The 17709-nt window shown below is 55.8% G+C and overlaps 1 protein-coding gene across 9 annotated transcripts in view; it reads right to left on the reverse strand.

Annotated features, from left to right (window-relative positions):
• The window catches only part of MSI2 (musashi RNA binding protein 2), a 372306-nt gene that overhangs the window by 45531 nt on the left and 309066 nt on the right, over positions 1-17709 (reverse strand). For all 9 annotated transcript variants that reach the window (XM_028520391.2, XM_036033697.1, XM_036033695.1 and 6 more), the window contains 2 exons: positions 12571-12685; positions 3749-3823 (listed from right to left, as the gene is read on the reverse strand). In XM_028520391.2, the coding sequence (XP_028376192.1) occupies positions 3749-3823; positions 12571-12685 (190 nt within the window). The remainder of the gene's footprint in view (positions 1-3748; positions 3824-12570; positions 12686-17709) is intronic.

Here is a 17709-nt window from a genome sequence, read left to right on the forward strand (position 1 = left end):
GGGTGTGGCGGGGCGCACGTGCAGCCACCTGGGGGCCTGCCCGGGAGGAAGGAGCCGTTTCCACAGTGGCCAGTGTCAGCACTCCATCATCCCAGAGAAGAACTCCTCCCCAATCTAATGACTACCAAAGGCACCTAGCCCTCTTTATCAGGGCATCTTGTGTATTTTCATAGAATTTAAAGGTGGGGAGAAGCAGCTGTCACTTAACAGCTACTACTCGCCCCAGGGAGGTCACGCAGGTGGAACGGGGCTCCGCTGAGAGGGACACTGGCCACCCAGGCAGAGGAGGTGGGCACTCAGGAAGAGCCAATTCAGGCAGAAAAGCAGGACTATTGGTAAAGGTTAGGGTGTCCCTTCCTGAAAGGGACACGTGGTTCGTGAATGGAAACACTCGAGATAAAGAGCTTTAGCCGCTCTCTGGGGCTGGGGCATCCTTCCATGTTGTCAGCTGGCCGCCTCGAACTGCCCACTAGGATGGAGTCAGAGACAGCGGGAGTGCTGCAGGGTCCACACCAGTCACAGGAGGGATGGGAGGTGGGCAGTGGGTGCAGTGGGCACACAGTGAGGACACGGGAAAGAAAGACCACAGAGCAAAAGCATCAGGACGGTCTGGTGGGGACGGGACCATGGTGCTGCCGTCTCTGAATTACAGGATCTCATGGCATGGCAGGGGCGGGGTCCCCAGGCCAGCCAGAGGGGGGCGGGAGGGGCGGAGAGGTGGGTGGCCCCTCAGCTCCCCAGCAGATCTACCAGAAATGTCCCTTACCGGCACAAGACAAGAGACAGATGCCAGGACACCACAGAGCTTCCCTCGCCAGGGCCCCTGGCCCTGTCACCCAGGCACCGGGAGGGGGTCAGGTCTGGTTCTCCAGGGGGACACCACCTTCACAAGGTCTCAACTGGGAAGTCACGGGGAACCCCAGGCTGCCTGGGGCGGGGCCGGGGCCGACTGCCAGAGCCTCCAGTCTGCAAGAGGCTCCTCCGGGGTCAGCGGGGGCCAGTGCAGCCACTGGATGAGACCAGCCTGGCACCTCTAGAAGGGGTGTGGGCGGCTGGGTGCAGCCACTGGGCCACCCCCTGCTGGCCTGGGGCCACCTCCCACCGTGACCCTCTCTGTGAGCAGGAGGCCTCATTCTTGGGGCCACTGATGGCCGCCGGTGAGGACAAACCAGAGGCCTTGAGGGTGTAGGTGGGAAGGGGGAGTTAGACGGCTGGAAAAGAACAGGATGGCCGAATCCCACAGGAGCCTCTGTCTGGCATTTTATTGCCTGATTTCTGTCCTAGTCAAACTCCCGTGACTGTGTTAAGCCGCGGGGAGCTGGTGACAATGGTAAACAGGTAGGCCCCCGGGTGTGGTCACTCCAAGCCCGTTCCACGCCCTCTACCAACCCCTACACCCCCGAAGCCTTGGCTCATGAGACGGGCCACCCGGGGGAGCCCCACCTCATTCTACCAGCCTCAGTGCTCACTCGCGCACCTGTCTGTCCAGGGCAGACGCAGGGATGCAGGTCCCTGGGACAGAGTGCTCCCCGACATTCCCTGGATTGGCCCACGGGGCTCCGAGGGCAGGCTCTCAGCTGAGACAGGGGCCTTAGCATGGGGTCCACTTTGTCACTCCCTACTCTGTCCTCCTGGGACTAGGGCCACACCAAGGGGGCAACAGCAACCTGGCTGTGGAGGGAGGTGGGCTGCGCCTGCCCTCTGTGGAGGAGGCCAGGACAGGGAAACTTCCCAGACGCTGCTCGCAGCTCCGGGGCCAGGCAGGATGGGAACCGAGAACGGGGTGGTGGTGCTCCAGGTCTCCCTTGGGGGGCTCGGGGCACACATGTGCGTGCGCACACACATACACACTTATGTGTATGGACCACGCACTCCCACCATAATACACTCTTCCTTTATCAGCCGGCACGGCGCATCCAACAGCACTCTCTGTCGCGATGGGAACGGCCTATATTCTGTGTTGGCAGTAGCCACTGGCCACACGTGGCTACCAAGTAACTGAAATGTCCCTTCACTTCATTTCACTTAATATTAACTAACTTAAATCTAAATGCTAGTAGCTGCATGTGGCTGGTGTGACCGTACTGGACAGACGGATGCCGGAGAGATTGTGGAGCAGAGCGTGTAAGACCCAGGCCATTCGGGCCGAGTCCTGGCCCTGCCCCTGCCCCTGGAACAGGGCTCCTCCCTCTCTGGCCACGGTGTCCCCATCTGCAAACAGGGACAATCTAATGGTGGCTTGGACGGAGCGAGCTCCAGACCATGCCTGGCCCTGCGCTGGCAGCTCTGGCTGAGGTGCTGTCGCCCTGCCCGCAGCCACCGAGGAGGCCCTCTGCCACAGAGAGGCAGTGGGGCGGCTTCCCCAGCACGGCCAAGGGTGCCTGCCGCGGGCGCACCCTGATGGGGGCCTGGCTGGCCCTGGGGGAAGAGGCAGTCTCACGGGAGAGCCCCCCACTCACACTTCTCTGTCTGGAACGCTGCTACCGTGCCTGCCCCTCACCCCTACAGTCAGAAGGGTGTACGGCAACCGTCTTGCACAAGCCACTCATTTACAGAAAACACAAGCGAGGTCCAAAGATCCAGAGCGACCTGCCCATGGCCATGGGCAGCCAGGACAAGAGCCTAGGGCTCTCTCTATCACTGGCCAAGAAATCTGTCTCCCACAAGCCATGGTTCTAAGTGTCCCAAATGCCTCCCGACCCCTCACCCCCCACACCCTTCCCACCCCAAAGCTCAGCCTGAGTCAAACGTCGCGCCCTGCACACACCCCTCCCACCAGCCTCACAGCCTCATCCTCTCAGGGTGGTGTCTTTACTCCCTCTGCACCTCAGGCCCGAGGCTCCCAGGCCGCTGGGCTGGATGACCACCCAGAGGTGTGACACTCTGCCTGAAGCCCAGCTCCCTATGAAGCCTCCCCCCGGCCCCAGCACAGAACCCAAGGACAAAACTCTTCACCTAGTGCCTTCTGGAGAACCCCACTGTCCTTTGCACACAGACGCCCCCCCCCCCCCCCAAGCACCTCAATATATTCTCCTCTGGACTCCAGGTCAGGGAAGGCTGGGGACACGCCGAGTCCCAGAAAAACCCCCCTTCCTATCGCAGCCCTCCCCTCATCTCTACAAGCCCCTGCCTACCCTGCTGCCCACCCCGGGTGGAGGCCCCAGGCCTCGGGCTACGTGGAAGCTGCAGCGGCCTGGGCGCGTCCTTGTGGGCTCTGCCTCGGTCTCTGACGCCCACATGGACGGGAGAGAGAATCCAAAGGCCGCCCCCTCCCAAGATGGACAGCAAACCCAAACACCACAGCACACCCAGCATCCACCAGCATGGCACCGCACTGGACGGCGCTGGAGGACGGGAGGAGGGGAGGGGAGGAGAGGAGGGCGGGAGATGTGAGATACCAGGCAGGGCGACACAGAGGCTGATAGAACACCCTGGGCTGAGGGCTCAGGCCCCAGTGAGAGAAGCCCCAACAGGCTTCAGAGAAGGAGGATGCGGAGGGGGAGGGTGCCTGCTTCAGCCCCTCCCCTTCCCCCTCCAAAAGCTGCCACTCAGACCAGTGAAACGCTTCTGTGAGTCACTGACTGAGCTGCCCCCTGGACCCCAGTGAAGTGGATCTGAAGTTTAGCACCTATAGGTCATTTCTTGAATGGCTGAATGTACAAGTTGTGTTCTTTTTAGGGGTGCCCCTCCCCCCCAAATGCAGCCCACATCCCACGTGTCCAAAGCCCCCGGAGACACAGACACTCACCTGGGAACTGATAGCCATAGCTAGGAGCAAATCCGGGGTAGCCACGGCCATAGGTTGCCACAAAGTTGGGGTAGCCTTGAACACAGAGAGAAAGAGCACAGTCCTGTTAGTACAGCCACCTCGGGTCTGGGGCCAGGGGGAAACAGCCCAAGTTACTGCCCCCACACAACCATCTGTCTCCCGCAAGGGTCTTTCCCCCGGCCGAAGTCGCCTCGCTGCTGAGGCTGGGGACACTGCCGTCCGCCCGCTGGTAATTAGCCCGTGTGTGGGCAGAGAGACTCCCAAAGCCCACACACTTTGTCCGCCTGCAGAGTAAATGCCACATGTTCGCACCAGACACAGGGCCCATGCCTGGCTCTGACATTTGGAGAGCTTACCCTGAATGTACTTTACCTTAAAGCTATTGACAGTGGGAGATTAAAGTGCTCGTGATGCCTCCTCCCCGGGCAGCAGACCCAGCCGCTGCCTGAGCAGGCGATGCTCAGGGCTGACCCCGCTCCTCTGGAGAAACACGGGGCTCAGCCCGCCGCCGTGGCCCAGAGGGGGTGGGCCCCAGGGCCTCCCACCCCCTCCAAGCAGGGACACTCCATGGGGCCAGAACACTCCCACAGGAGTGGTGAGGGGCTGGTTGTGTTGAAATGTGCACCACGAAGCATGGCCCAAGCCCACAAGCCTTGTGCCACGTGTTTCCACAGGCATTTCACAGTAACCGTGTGTTTTCCAGACCCAGGGGGTGACCGGATAACTGAGGGGTACTTGTGAAAACTGCTGCTGGGCCAGGCATGGGTGCAGAGGAAGCCCCGGGGGCACCATGGCCTTCTCCAATCTATTATGGAACCGCTAGTGAGTGGCCACGTCCACTCTCAACCCTGCACCCTGCCCACTCAGTACACTTCTCGCTTGGCGCCCTACCTCTTGATTCAGGCCACAGAGAAGGCCGGCGTGGCCTTCTGGGACTGTGTGTCCACCAGCCACAGGGGGCCAATGGCCGCCCTGTCTGGACTCCACCAGGCTTACTCGGTCTCCTGCTACATGGGGTTCTCCATACAGTCTCGCTCTTCAAATGCCACCGGCCACCCCCACCAGCCGGACTCTGGCTTTGACCTCTGAGATGGTTGTTTTTGGGTTTCCCAACACCTGACGCCCCTCTTCTGTGGGTCTTAGAGGGATGCCTGCCTCCCGTCACGGAAGCAGAAAAACCTCCCTACTGTTCTCTGAGCCAGGCAGGCTGGGGACCCCGGGCTCGGCCAAGGGAAGTGTCAGAAGCACAGTCCAGCACCCAGCGGTGGCGGCAGCAGCCTCTGACCACGTCACTCCAGGGTGTCCCTATGGCCGAGCTCCCCCTTCCTGCCTGTCCCCCAGGCGCCCTGGCCATCCTGCGTGCTGCTGCAGCCCCTGCCATCACCTCCCCTGCTGCTTCCCACAGCCAGACTTGTTCCTGTGGCTCCCACCAGAGCGCTGGCAGAGAGCCACTTCCGGTTTATGACAGTCACCACACCCTCCAGCCATGAGGGGGACAGCCATCCACACGTGTCTCTGCAGTTCTAAACGACCTCGGAAGCATCCCTGAACACAGGCTGCGGGGCCTCATTGTCTGCCCCCCCCGCCGGCTGACTCTCTGGTGATGCAGACTCTGACCGGGCCGGTGAGCGCTGCAGGGACGGGCTGCTCACCGAAGCCCGCCTCGTGTGCTCTCAGGCCCCGAGAGTTAGGTTCGCTGGTCTTCCTGCTGCCTGTTCACAAAGGCCTCAAAGGGGCAGGCACAGGACTCACCCTCCCTCACTTCCCGGTGCCTGCTGGTGTCGCACCTTCTGCTTGTCAGCGGCGCTGGGACAGACGCTCGCTGGACTGGCTGGCTGGAGACCTGGGTTCCAGTCCTGCCTCTGGCCCAAGATCACGTCCTTGGGCTCACGTGTGTGTGTATGTGTTGGGTTGGGGGGGGGGGGGCTGGAAGGTCTTCCCTGCTCTCTGGGAGCTTGAGTCCTGTCCTCTGCAGAGAGCTTTGCAGGTCCCTTACAGCAACGACGGACCCCCACTCTCCACCGACACCAGCCGCAGCCCCTTCCCCATGTTCCAGCAAAGCCTTTCCAGATCTGCAGTCACAGCTCACTGGCCAACGGACCTGTTTCTACCTCACAGGGGTCTCGCCACCTGCTCCTTCCCTGTGCATTCATTTCCAAACTCTGAGGGTCTTCTTTGCAGAAGGCTGACCCAAGGAGACAGGACGGCCTGGCTGCTCTGCACCGCCTGCCGAGGAGTGGGCCCCGGGTGAGACGCACCGGAGCTGGCACCAGTGGGGAAAGGGGAGGAACAGAGGGACAGAGACCAGGACTCGGATGCCTTATGTGGACACACGCACACGGGTTGCTGCTTCCTTGGAACTTATTTCATGGCTGGCCAGCTCAATTCTCCTCTAAATTAATCACCTGCGATCAAATCAGAACTTTCAGCACTAGATTTCTTATGCCATTATTTCAGCAATATTGGTAAACGGATTATATGCAAGCGGCCAAATCACTGCTGCCTAGGGCCTTTCCTCATGAAAAATGACTGCTTGGCTTCGCGCTTCAGCGCTGGGGGGAGGGGGTCTTAAATATTTCAGTGTTAATCTGACAGCAAAAGGGGAAGCCCACGTGATGCCTTCGAGACTCCCTCGGGCGGGCGGGGGTGGCAGGTGGTGGACCGCCGGTCCCTCCACTGTATCTGCCTTCTCCCGGGCACACCCGAAAGCCTTCAGCGGGAAGGGAGAGAAGCATGGTCAAGTCCGCTCCGGTGCCAGGCCTCACCCCCGTCTTCCTGGAGGTGTCAGTGCCGTCTCCCGAACAAGGAAGGGGAGACTCTGGCGGCTGCCAGAGTGGGGGCTCTCACCCCTACCCCCCTTGCTGAACATCCTCCAGGTCGGGCCGATGAAATCATAAATTTATAATACAACATTACTTCAATTTTCCTCTTCATTTACTGCTGTGCAGCGCGGCTCTGCTCAGGCGGCTCCCGGCCCGGCCACACGGGAAGGCTGGCTGGCTGCATATCAACAGCACATTACGGCAGGCCCGCGCGGAGGCTCCGCCGGGCCACACGACGGTGGGATGACCCGGCTGCCGCTTCCACTACCAGCTGGGCCCCTTCCGTACTGGCTGCTGCACAATTTATTTGCTCCAGCACTCTGGACGCCTGATCAATCCCATAGTAATTATCTCTTGTCACTAAAGAAAAAAAACCAAGCCTTCAGCCTGGATGGCCACCTTTCCCACAGATTGGCTTCCCATTGTGGAGGGGCACGGATCAGAAATCTGCGACAGAATTTGAATGTGCCAGTCAGCGCGTGTCGGGGAGCCTGCTGGGGGGTGGCGGCGGAGTTCTCCGAAGTAGGGTTCCGGATCTCTGCCCCGGCCCCGGGGGATGTGTGCCTTCTACATGGACACAGGACCCCCTCTCCTGGGCTCTGCTCCTCTGCTGGGCCCTGGGCTTCACAGCGGTGGGAGGTGGGGGACTGTCAGAGTGAGACATCTGCTGGGGGGGCCGCAGAGCACTGCCCGGGGTGCCGTGCTAGCTGGGGGTCTGCATGCAGACGCGACGCCACGTGCCAAGAACCGCCCCAGAATCACTGGGCCTAGTGGGGCTCCTCTGGGCCTGTGCCGTCCAATTTAAATTGAATTTAAGTGACATAAAACAGAACCTTCAGTTCTGCAGACACACGGACCACACCGTGGATGCTCAGTGGCTCCAGGGGGGTACGGCGCGGACAGAGCGCCTTCCCACCACCGCAGCAAGTTTGAGGGCGCTGCGTTGCTCTAGGAAGGACAGCGAGGGGCTGAATTTTGAGTTTCCTTTGTTTACCAGGAAACGGCTCAACCAAAGGAGACCTCCTTGGGAGTGACCTCAACAGTTATTTTCAGGAAGGATAAATCCCTGTTGAAATTACAGATGAGTCTAGCCACGCAGCTGTGAGTTCCAGCCCACGTCGGAAGTCTGCTTGTGAAGGCCAGCAGATCACAGCTCCTCGTCCCCTCCCGGTGACGGTTTAGGGTTGGGGGGGGGGTGTGGCTTTCATTTCCAAGAGGCTTGATGTCAGGGAACACAGGGTCAGGCTTTCAGAGGGGCTTCTCAGGACGAGCCCGCACAGGACGCCTCTGGCTTCCTTCAGCAGGTCGAGGGCCTCTCCATTTCTGGGCTGCAGGGCGAAGCTCTCCAAGGCCTCAGCAGCGAGGTATTTTGCCAGCACTGGTATCAAACCTGTTAAGCGGCGTCTGCACAGCGAGGTCAAGAGAGTGAAAGGCGGTAGGATTATGTGGTGGAGAGGGCCAAGGGGAATCAAATATATCAACAATAATCATGTTTGCTTTTATTAAGTCTACTCTCATCACAAAAAACCAGCGAGAGTCCAGTGCACTGAGCTGGGTAACTGTGGGCACCGCGCTGCAGCGGCTGCAAAGCGGTGGAGCCGAGTCGGAGGGCCACACAAAGACAGTTTCTGAGGGGTTCGGCTGATCTTCCCTTTGTCTAGCTCAAAGGCAGGGAGGCCTGACCCCTCCTCTTTCTCCTGCGTTCTTTTTAAGGAATTCCCATCAGGCCGATTACAGGCTGTGAGAGCTAAAACTAAAATAGCTGCAGCGCACCCCCGCCCCCAGGACGTCTGCAGCCACGCCACAGACACTGAGGAAGAATCACTGCGCGACTATACATAGCGCATCAGCCTCCCTTTGACAAGAGCTCCGAGCGTGGAGAAATCTTAAAGGACATTTAAAAATTAGTTCCGCAGTTTCCCGGTCATTTACAGACCCGGCTCCTCGGACGGCAGCTCCCCGAGACCAGAGGCCCCGTTCTCCGCGGCATTCCCGGCTTCCAGAACAGCGCGTGGCACTTGGCAGGCACTCCATAAATATTTGTTGAATGAATGCGTTTAAAAACTTTAATGATTTATAGTCTCGCTTCTAAAAGGCCCCAGAAGTGCTTTTTCTGTTCTTTCAACAACAACAACAAAAAGTTTAAATCACTGAAACCTCATCTCGTTGCAATTCATTAATAAATTTTTAAACACATTCTGCACGAGCTGAGGTCAAATTGCTGCTGGCGGTGAAACGATCAGCCGAACTGCTGTTGGAGGTGCAGGCGATGGTTCGGGGACTGCGGTGCCGACCTGGCACACCAGGGAGGGGGTGACGCAGGCGGCTGATGGCGACGTGCCGGGCCCTCTTCCCAAAGGGCTGGCCACCTCTCAATGCCACGACTTCAGAGGGAAGAGGCCCAGGGTGCCACTTGGCGAAGGGAAGGCCAGCCTGGGCATTTCTAGCAGGGGCATTGGAGGAGCCTCGGGGGAGACCCTGGCCTGGCTAGGGAGGCAGCAGGCCAACCAGACTGAGAGACCGGAAGTTTGTCCCTGTGTCCCATTCACCCCTCTGCCCAGCCCTTGGGCTGAGCTGGGTCCTGGCTAGGGGTGTTTTTGGGGACCTCTCGGGAGTCCCCTCTCACCAGCTGTCACCAGATGGCCTCGCTGGAGTGGCTAGGGAATTCAGGGGGCCCGGGGGCAGCACACGGACTTTTGCTGGGAGGTAAAAACACAAAGATAATCTAACTCCTTGAGCTGGGGGCCCAAAATGAGGAGGGGCTGGTGTCAAAGCACAAGTCATACCTATGGGTTTGGCTTTGTTCTTGGCCACAGGCAGAAAGGGACCCCGAGTGGAAGGGTACTGGGCACCAACACAAGTGACAACTTGCCCAGGGCCCCCGGTGCCGACAGCTCCCAGTTTGAGTGCATACTATTGCATGCATTTTGTTGACCCAAAGACATGGTTTTTTCACATTGTAACATCTCTTGAAAGCGGGATCTATCTCACTGCCGAAGTGGGAAGAAAGCATCAGTGCAGCTTGGTTAACAGCATGTTTTTTCCTTCTGAACGGTTTGCCAGCCACGGCCGCTCAGGTCTGATGCAACACAGCACTGGCCGGGCGTAGTGCGACTTTCAGTTGCTCTCCACAACCCCGTGATGCGAGGGCCCCCACACCCTGTCTGTGGCTGGGGTACCTGAGGGACAGGGAGGCTGTTGCTTGTCCCAAGTCACACAGCTGATGGGGTGCGGATCAGATTCTGAAGTCCTGAGCTGTTCCTCTGGCCCACAAAGTCCTCCTTGGTAGAGGCTGGGTTGACGCCCTCAATTCTGCCCAAAGGGCTGTCTGCTTGGTTGTGGGGCGGGGTGGGGGGGCGGCGGGCAGAGCGCCTCTGTGACTCTGGGTGGCTGAGTTCTGGGGCCTCTGCCTGTGGCAGTCTCCATGTGGGCAGAAGCCTTAAGCATCAGGGGTGAGGATGATGATGGGGTGGGCTGGGGGAGGTTATAACTAAAGAACTAACATAGACTCTTAGCCACACTTTAAGCTAACAATTACTTCCTTACTGGGGCTGGAGGAAGTGACACTTGAGACTCGAGAGGGAGGGGAAAGAGCTGGGGAAGAAGAGTAAGCACGTGGCACTTAGTGCATATCTGTCCCTCCCGGGGCAGGGGCCCCTCGAACGGCGTCCGGAGAAGCACAGGGGCCACTCGGCCGCCCCTCCCCCTCCTCACATGTGCCCTGCCTGGACCTGCCCCGCGCAGTCAGGCCAGTCGGCTCTCAGGGTTTCATTCACACTAGGACCCTCGCAATCCAAGGCTGCTCCTTCTGCCTGGATGGCCCTTGGCTCACTCATACTTCTTGTTCCAGCTAAAATGACACCTCCACGGGGAGGTGTTCCCTGATACCTCAGGCTAGTTTCTATTCCTCTTTATATGCTCTGAAAGCACCCTGTAACCTCCTCTACTATGATAAATTCTGCATCTGTATGACTGGCTGTTAAACATCATCTCCCTCACTAGGACCACACACTCCAAGAGGGCAGGGGCCACGCACGTCTGTCTCCCAGTGCTAGCCCAGGGCCCGGCACACAGTAGGTCTGAAAAGACCCAAGCCATTCAACAAGGCCTCCTGCTGTGGCTCTGTGTAGGGGTTGAGCCTGGGTGTCTGTGGAGACGTGGGCCCCCAGCCCTCACCGAACACACAGCTGGACGTAGCTGCTGCACCTCTGCTCTTTGGAACTGGTCAGAGTGAACTGGCTTCACTCCCACCTCTGCTTCCCCCTGGAGAAGACCCAGTTCATTCTTCGTGCAGGCAGAGGGCATGACGCTAGACTTCGAAAGGTGGGGGCAGTTTCTGAAGAGGTGGATCCTACAAAAGCCTCCCATTTTACACCCTAAGGCCTTTATACAGACTCCAAAAGCCAGCAGGTAACAATGGGCTCAACTCACTACAGTATTTAAAAGTTTCCTTTGGTATACAACACAGGGTAAAGACCAAATAAAAAAATTTTTTTTTAAAGTAAAAGCCAAACAAGTGTCTTAGAGTCAAGCAGGAAATAATTCTCACTGACTTGTAAAAATAATCTTAATAATAATTACACTCTTACACAGACATCTATTTAGTTCCGGTTCTTTAACTTTTTCCATGAACAAATGTGTTCCTTGATACCACACCATTTTAATCACTGCAGTTTTGTGCTATGTTCGGATACTCGGTCAAACCATTCTTTTCTCATTTCTTCTTTTAAAACATTTTCTGACTTATTCTTAGTGTTTCTTTTTCCAGATAAGTTTTAGAATCACTTGCCCAATTTTTAAAGAATTACAACAGGATTTTTTCTTGGAAACTGTTAAACCTAGGACAGTGATTTGAGAAGAATTAACATCTCAGCCATTTCCCGCCTTCTCACAGCATCTCTCTGCATTTTAAACTCCTCAAAATGACTTTACCTGTCCTTGTTATTGCCTCAGAAAAATTCTTTTCCAGAATTTACAAAACCAAGGGAACCTTTATAACTTTAAAACTAAGCTAGGAATGATTTGAACAGCAGCAAATCTGAAAATACATAAAGAGCTTATCAAACAATGTAGAAGAAAGACTCTTAGCCAAACCAAATGAAAACCCATTAACACCAGGCGGATCATGTGCCTGAATGGGATTTCACCATTAACTACCATTTATCCCATTTAATTAGTATTTTCCCGACACACAATAACTTGCACTAAAATACTGTTCTCTCGCCTTGAAATTTCTAATTATTGTTGCGCCCCACACCATTACGCTTCTCCACAGCTTTCTCAATCTTTCCTGCCATTTAAGCAGCAAGATTTTCAATTATCTACACAGGACGGACAGAGATACCTTTAAGGACAGGGCATAATATGCAACTCAATTCTTCTAAAAGCCAGGAGAGATCATTTTTAGTCAGGACAAACATACTTTGTCTTTCATCATCTTTTTTTTTTCAAATAAAGAATAAAACAGGCTATTTAAAACATCTATTTAAATGCAAATTTTGATATCCCAAGAGAAAAATGTTAATCATTTAAATAGACAGGATTATCGTCCACCCTCACCACTTCCCCCCTCTTCTCTCAAGTTTAAGAAGATGTAGCCTCAGCCCATACAAGTTCAGCCAGCCACGAGTCCTTAGGTCTTTAACACCTCCCAGGCAGGAGAGAGGGCTGAGGCAGACAGAGGGAGTGACTTGTTCTCTTTTTGAAGGTGGGGGTGGAAAGAAAGAAAAATAATAGCCAGCACCTCCTATAAGCCAGGCATGGGACGAGATGATCATCCACCCATCTCTCTCTCTCTCTCTGTCTCTCTCCCCCTCTCTCTGCCCATAATCGCCTTGCAAAGGGTTTATTATTCTCATCTACAGATGTGGAAACTGAGGCTCAGAGACCAGCTGGGCAGTAACCCAGTGGGGTGTACAGGCTTCCGAAGCCCCCAGCCCACGGTGACCCCGCGGGGTCGCCAGGTCCCGCCCGACTCACCCAGCATCCCCATGCCAAGCATGAACGCGTCCATGGTGTAAGGCAGTCCCCGGGCCCGGCCTCTGGTCCCAGGTGGGAACATGACTTCTTTCGGCTGAGCTTTCTTACATTCTACCTGTTAAACAGAAAAGTGAACAAATGAGATGCAAATGAATTCCACGTAAATGTCAAATGCAGAACTGATCCTGTTACGAGCTGGGTTATTTTTAGCCTTGCTCCTTACTCACTGTAAAAATAGCCATGCCGAGTAAATGGGCTGCAAAATAAATATTTAAGAAAACACACCACTTGTGCAAATCCTTGCTTCGGAAAAACCTACAAGGATGAAATTGGGTTTGGAAGGGCGGCAAGGACATAGACTGAAGATACACATGTGTGGGTTGGGAGCTCTGCCTGCGCAGAAGGCACGGGAGAGGTAAGGAGGCAGACGCGGCTGTCTGCGGTGCCTGTGAACAGCAACAATAGCAACAGTAACAATCCCGCATGCTTGGCTGGCTCTTTTCATGTTTACAAATTCCTCTCACATTCCTCCAAGTCAGTGACTCCTCACATCCTGGCCATGTGATTCGACCTCTAATGAAACAGAGAGGCCAGTTAGTCTTAGCTCCATTTCGCAGATGAGAAAACTGAGCATCAGAAGACTTGTGTAAAGGGTTGTAAACCAACCGTGTCCTAGCAGGGGCAGGCTAGGAAGCCAGGTTTTTTAAATTTCTAGGTCGACAATGCCACCACCTCTGTAAAACCTGGCCTGGCACATTCCTGAGAGAAGTCATAAGACTGGACACTGATTTCATTCATCTAAGTTACAGGTTTCTCATTTTGCACCTACATCTTTAAGGGGTCGATAATCATTTCTTTCTGCTTCCCTTCTGCCTTCAAAATCTCAGAATCCTATTTTGCTCACACATCCAGAAGTCGCTTACTTAACAACGTATGTCTGATATCTGTATCTATAGAAATAATATATAACACAAACCCCAGGAAATAAGTAAAACTGGTGCTTGTGGAAGTTCCTACCACGTTTTCAGCAGCGTCCCTTGCTCAGGGCTCATGTGCTTTAGTTTATGGGTGAACTCCATGAGCATCGCCAGCCAGTAGCCAGTCCCACTGCTGATGACGACGGACGTCCTGCGGTCAGGGAGGGCTACCTGCAGCGGCAGACGTAACTGCGCAACAGCCTGGGAGTGACGGGGTGAGGTAAGAACCTGGTATCGTATTTAAGAAGCAGTCTGGGGCCCTCTGGTATAGGAGCCAAAACCCCACACAGCTCGGCAGCTGCTGAGGGTGTCACCAACGCACGGAAAATGACCACTGTCCACAGCACGTCTGAGTCACGAAGGAAAAGTTCAACTGTGGGCAGTGTGCTTTGTTTTCAAAGGGGCCTGCCTGGGTTGCCTGTTTTGGAGATTTTCTCATCCCAAGTGGTTTATTTAAAATAAAATGTTTTAGTGCTTAAGGCTAGGGGGAAACGTTAAATACCTCAAATAGTAACTCTTCTTTCTTCGGAGACACCAGGTGGCAGGTGGTACTCCTATTCTTTCTTTACCACCATGCTTTTAAAAAACGGACTGAATGGTTCAACATTCATGACCGATGCGCTCGCGGCAGAGAGTTTTTATAGGTTAAAAGGAGAGAGGCGAGCAGCCCCCAAAGAGGGACGGGTGAGGATGGGGACGGGCGATTCACACGGGGCCAATAAAGAAGCCGGCGCCCAAAACGAGACATAACTCTCGCCTGCCAGACTGGCCGTGATGAGGGAAAGGATTATTTGATGTCGAGTCCCCAAGAGTGTGGGCAGGAGGGGTGGAAACTGGCACGTATTTTTCCGGAGGACAACCTGACAAAAAAATCAAAAGCCGTACATGCACACATCCTTTAACCTAATAAATCCTACTTGTAGGAATTTAACCTGCAAGGCCTTACGGACGAGGCTCTTCACCACAAGCATTAATAATCATTAAAATAGGGAAATGCCATGCATGTCCAGGAACAGGGAGTTGGCGGGGCTGAGCGGGGCTCATCCCAGCTCACGGAAAGCTGCGCAGATATGGAGAAGCACGCTGGTGACGGCACGCGTGGGCAGGGGGGGCCCTCAGTCCCGGCAGGCCAGGGCGGTCGGCCGCCCTAACCACGGGCGAGGAAAGAAGCAAATGACAGCGGCTCTGAGGAAAACAAACAAGGGTATACACCAAAGTTGTGTTCGAGTGACATTGTTCTTCGATTCCCATCGTGTGTTTTGTTACTATTCATTTCTCCAGTTGTCTGCCCGGAGTGTCTCTGCTGCTGAAAGCAGGAGGGCGGGGAAGGTGATTGAAGGGAAATGAGTTCCCTTCTTCCTGCACGAGGCCTGAGGTGGCCTCTGAAAATGGTTCGCTGTCCACTTGACCCAGAAAACTCCACAACATCATGCAAATCAAGAGCTTTAAATCTTCACGGTCACTTTAAGAACACTCGTGAAACCGCCAGGCCATCAAGGGTGTGCACATCTGAAAAACCACCAAGTATCTGAAGGAATTACTCTACAGAAGCAATGTGGGCCATTCTGCCCTTACAATGGCGGAGTTGGTAGGTGTGCGCAGGCCAAAGAGTGGGGCTGGGGGCAGGGTTGGTGCCCCCAAAAGAGCACTGAATTTCTGCCGCACATGCTCAAAAATGCAGAGAGTAGTGCTGAACTTGAGGGTTTAGATGCAGACTCCCTGGTCATTGAGCCCACCCCGGTGAACACAGCTCCTGAGATACAGTATGGAGGTTACGGAGCTCCTGCCTGGGTGGATGGACCCATGCACGAGCTCTCAGACCTGCCACACTGAGGTGACCCCACTGAGGAAGAGCAGACTGTCCCTACACCAGAGAGGAGGTGGCACAGAAAACACGATATCCCAGAAGAAATAAAAACTACGGCCTGGGAGTAAAGTCACCAAAAAAGAAATGCTGATAAAATAAGAAAAAGGAAGGAGGGAATCAGAATTGGGTGTGTCAGCTTTCTCCGCTGAACCCAGGGGTGGCCACCTGCTCCTGGACCCCAGGCCCACCCCCCAGGACTCAGAAGCCTGCCTGAGCCCGGGAGCCCGGTGGGCTCCACCGAGGCAGACAGATAATTACCTCCGGGATCCAGAATAATGCCGCTAACCAGCTCACTTCCTAACAGCCCTATCGGTGACAATCTATTGCATTGTCTTATGAAAACCTGCTGCCTGTTCCTAGGCAACCTGATCAACGAAAATTTCAGGTTTATACAATTTTCATTTAGGAAACATAAAGGTTAACTGACTGTAATGGGAATAATTTAAACAAACCCACCTACTCTTCATCTCACTGAGAAGGGCTGGCAGCTCTGTTTAATTCCGCTGTCTCTGCGGGGGTTGTGCTGGGCAGCGCCGACTGTGTGGGTTCTGTCAACCACCGCTGTGTCAACCACGCGTGCTCCCGGGGCCAGGGGCCGTGGCCTGCGTACTCTCTGGGGGACCGTGGCACGTCCGGGGCACTGGCGTGACGGGTGGAGGCAGCAGTCGCACCAGGGAGCCCGACCTGGCCTGCACTGAAGGCTTGTGGGAAGGTTTCTCAGGACCAGGGAGCCCAGCCGCCCAGCCCCTGCTCCTCGGGTGATGTCATATAAAGACAACGAACAAAAGGGGGAAGAGGCAGAGCCCTTCTCTGTTATCTCGAGTCCCGTTCGAGGGGCTTGCCGAGGATGAAACTATGTTCTCTTCCCCTTGGCCTGGAAGAAGCCTCACCTCCCCGCAGCCTGCTAGTCCCCAGGGCAGGGACCAGGGTCAGCCCCTACCTTCCCTGGCCCCTCAGTGATGTTCCACACAGAGCATGGACTGGCTCATGTGCTCCTCACGGTCAAGGAGACCCCGTCTATTTAAGTCAATGGTGAGGAGGATCTCCATGCGCCTGGCCTCCCTGTCTGGGCCCCCACTCTACTGAAAAGAACAGATTCTGTCTTGTTCTCCTAACATCAGGCAAGTCCTTAAACGTCAGTCTGCTCCTTGTCACTTCTGGGCCTGTCAGCCTCTGGAGCCTCGAGTTCGACTGCATTTGGGCCACACCCTCCCCCCACCCCAACTGCTGCACCGGGCCCTGTGCAAGCCGGAGAACTTGGTCAAACCACCCAAGTTACGGTCAGAGCCCCAACGGGGAATCCCCAGGCTATCTCTGCAGCTGAAGTCACATGCTTAGTCCGTGTGGCCACATGCCATGTCCCAGGGAGCTGTGCAACAAGCAGGCCCCCAGGCCAGCGCCTCCCAGCAGCAGTTCATCCCTCTTTCTCCTGGCTCTGGGAGTGCGGGCGCTCAGTGGGGCTCCTGCTTGCTGTCTCTCATGTATCTGTGGTCAGATGGGGTCCAAGGGGCCTCTTCACTCACACAGCAGGCAGGTGACGCTGGCTGGGCTGGGACTGTCCACGGAGGGTCAGGGGGCGGCAGGGGGGCTACTCATGGCTTTTCCATGCCACTCAGGCTTCTCACAATTATGGCAGCCGAGTCCCAAGCAGAAGCATTCCAAGAGAGAAGGTGGAAGCCGCAAGGCTTCTTGTAGCCCAGCCCTGGGAGTCACGCTGTCACTTCCATCATGTTCTACTGGTGGCACGGGGCCAGCCTGGCTTCAGTGTGGGACGGGAACTCACAGGGGCCTGGGTACTGGGAGGCGTGGATCCCAGGGACCGTCTCTGGAGACTAGCTATCAGCTGAGGTCGACGGAGAGCCGTGAGCAGGCAGGGCAGTGGGAAAGAGTTCGCTCACCCTCAGTGTCTGGCAGGCTGGGTTCCCGGGGCAGTGGGCATCGAGGGTGCCGTCACCACGGGAGCTGCCCTCCCAGGGCAGCCACAGAGAGGCCCGCCGGGCTCCCCAGGTCACAGAAGCACAATGGAAATGGTTCTCTGGCGACCAGATCTCTTGCTCCAGCTGCTCCAGCACCACCCTCAGGCCCCTAAGTGACCAGTGCTCCCCACCCCACACTGGAGTGCTGCCTCCACAGCAGCTGTGGTGGGGGGCAAGTCTGAAGGAGGTACATCTCCGAGTCTTGGTCCTTGAGTCTCCCCAAATGACATCTCAGACCCACTACTGCAGCCCCTCTCTTGAGGGCTGCCATTGCCCTTGTCTCAAATGGCATGCAGAAAAACCAGTCTGGTTGGAGGGG

This window comes from Phyllostomus discolor, chromosome 8, assembly GCF_004126475.2.
Source record: "Phyllostomus discolor isolate MPI-MPIP mPhyDis1 chromosome 8, mPhyDis1.pri.v3, whole genome shotgun sequence".
Lineage (NCBI taxonomy): Eukaryota > Metazoa > Chordata > Mammalia > Chiroptera > Phyllostomidae > Phyllostomus > Phyllostomus discolor.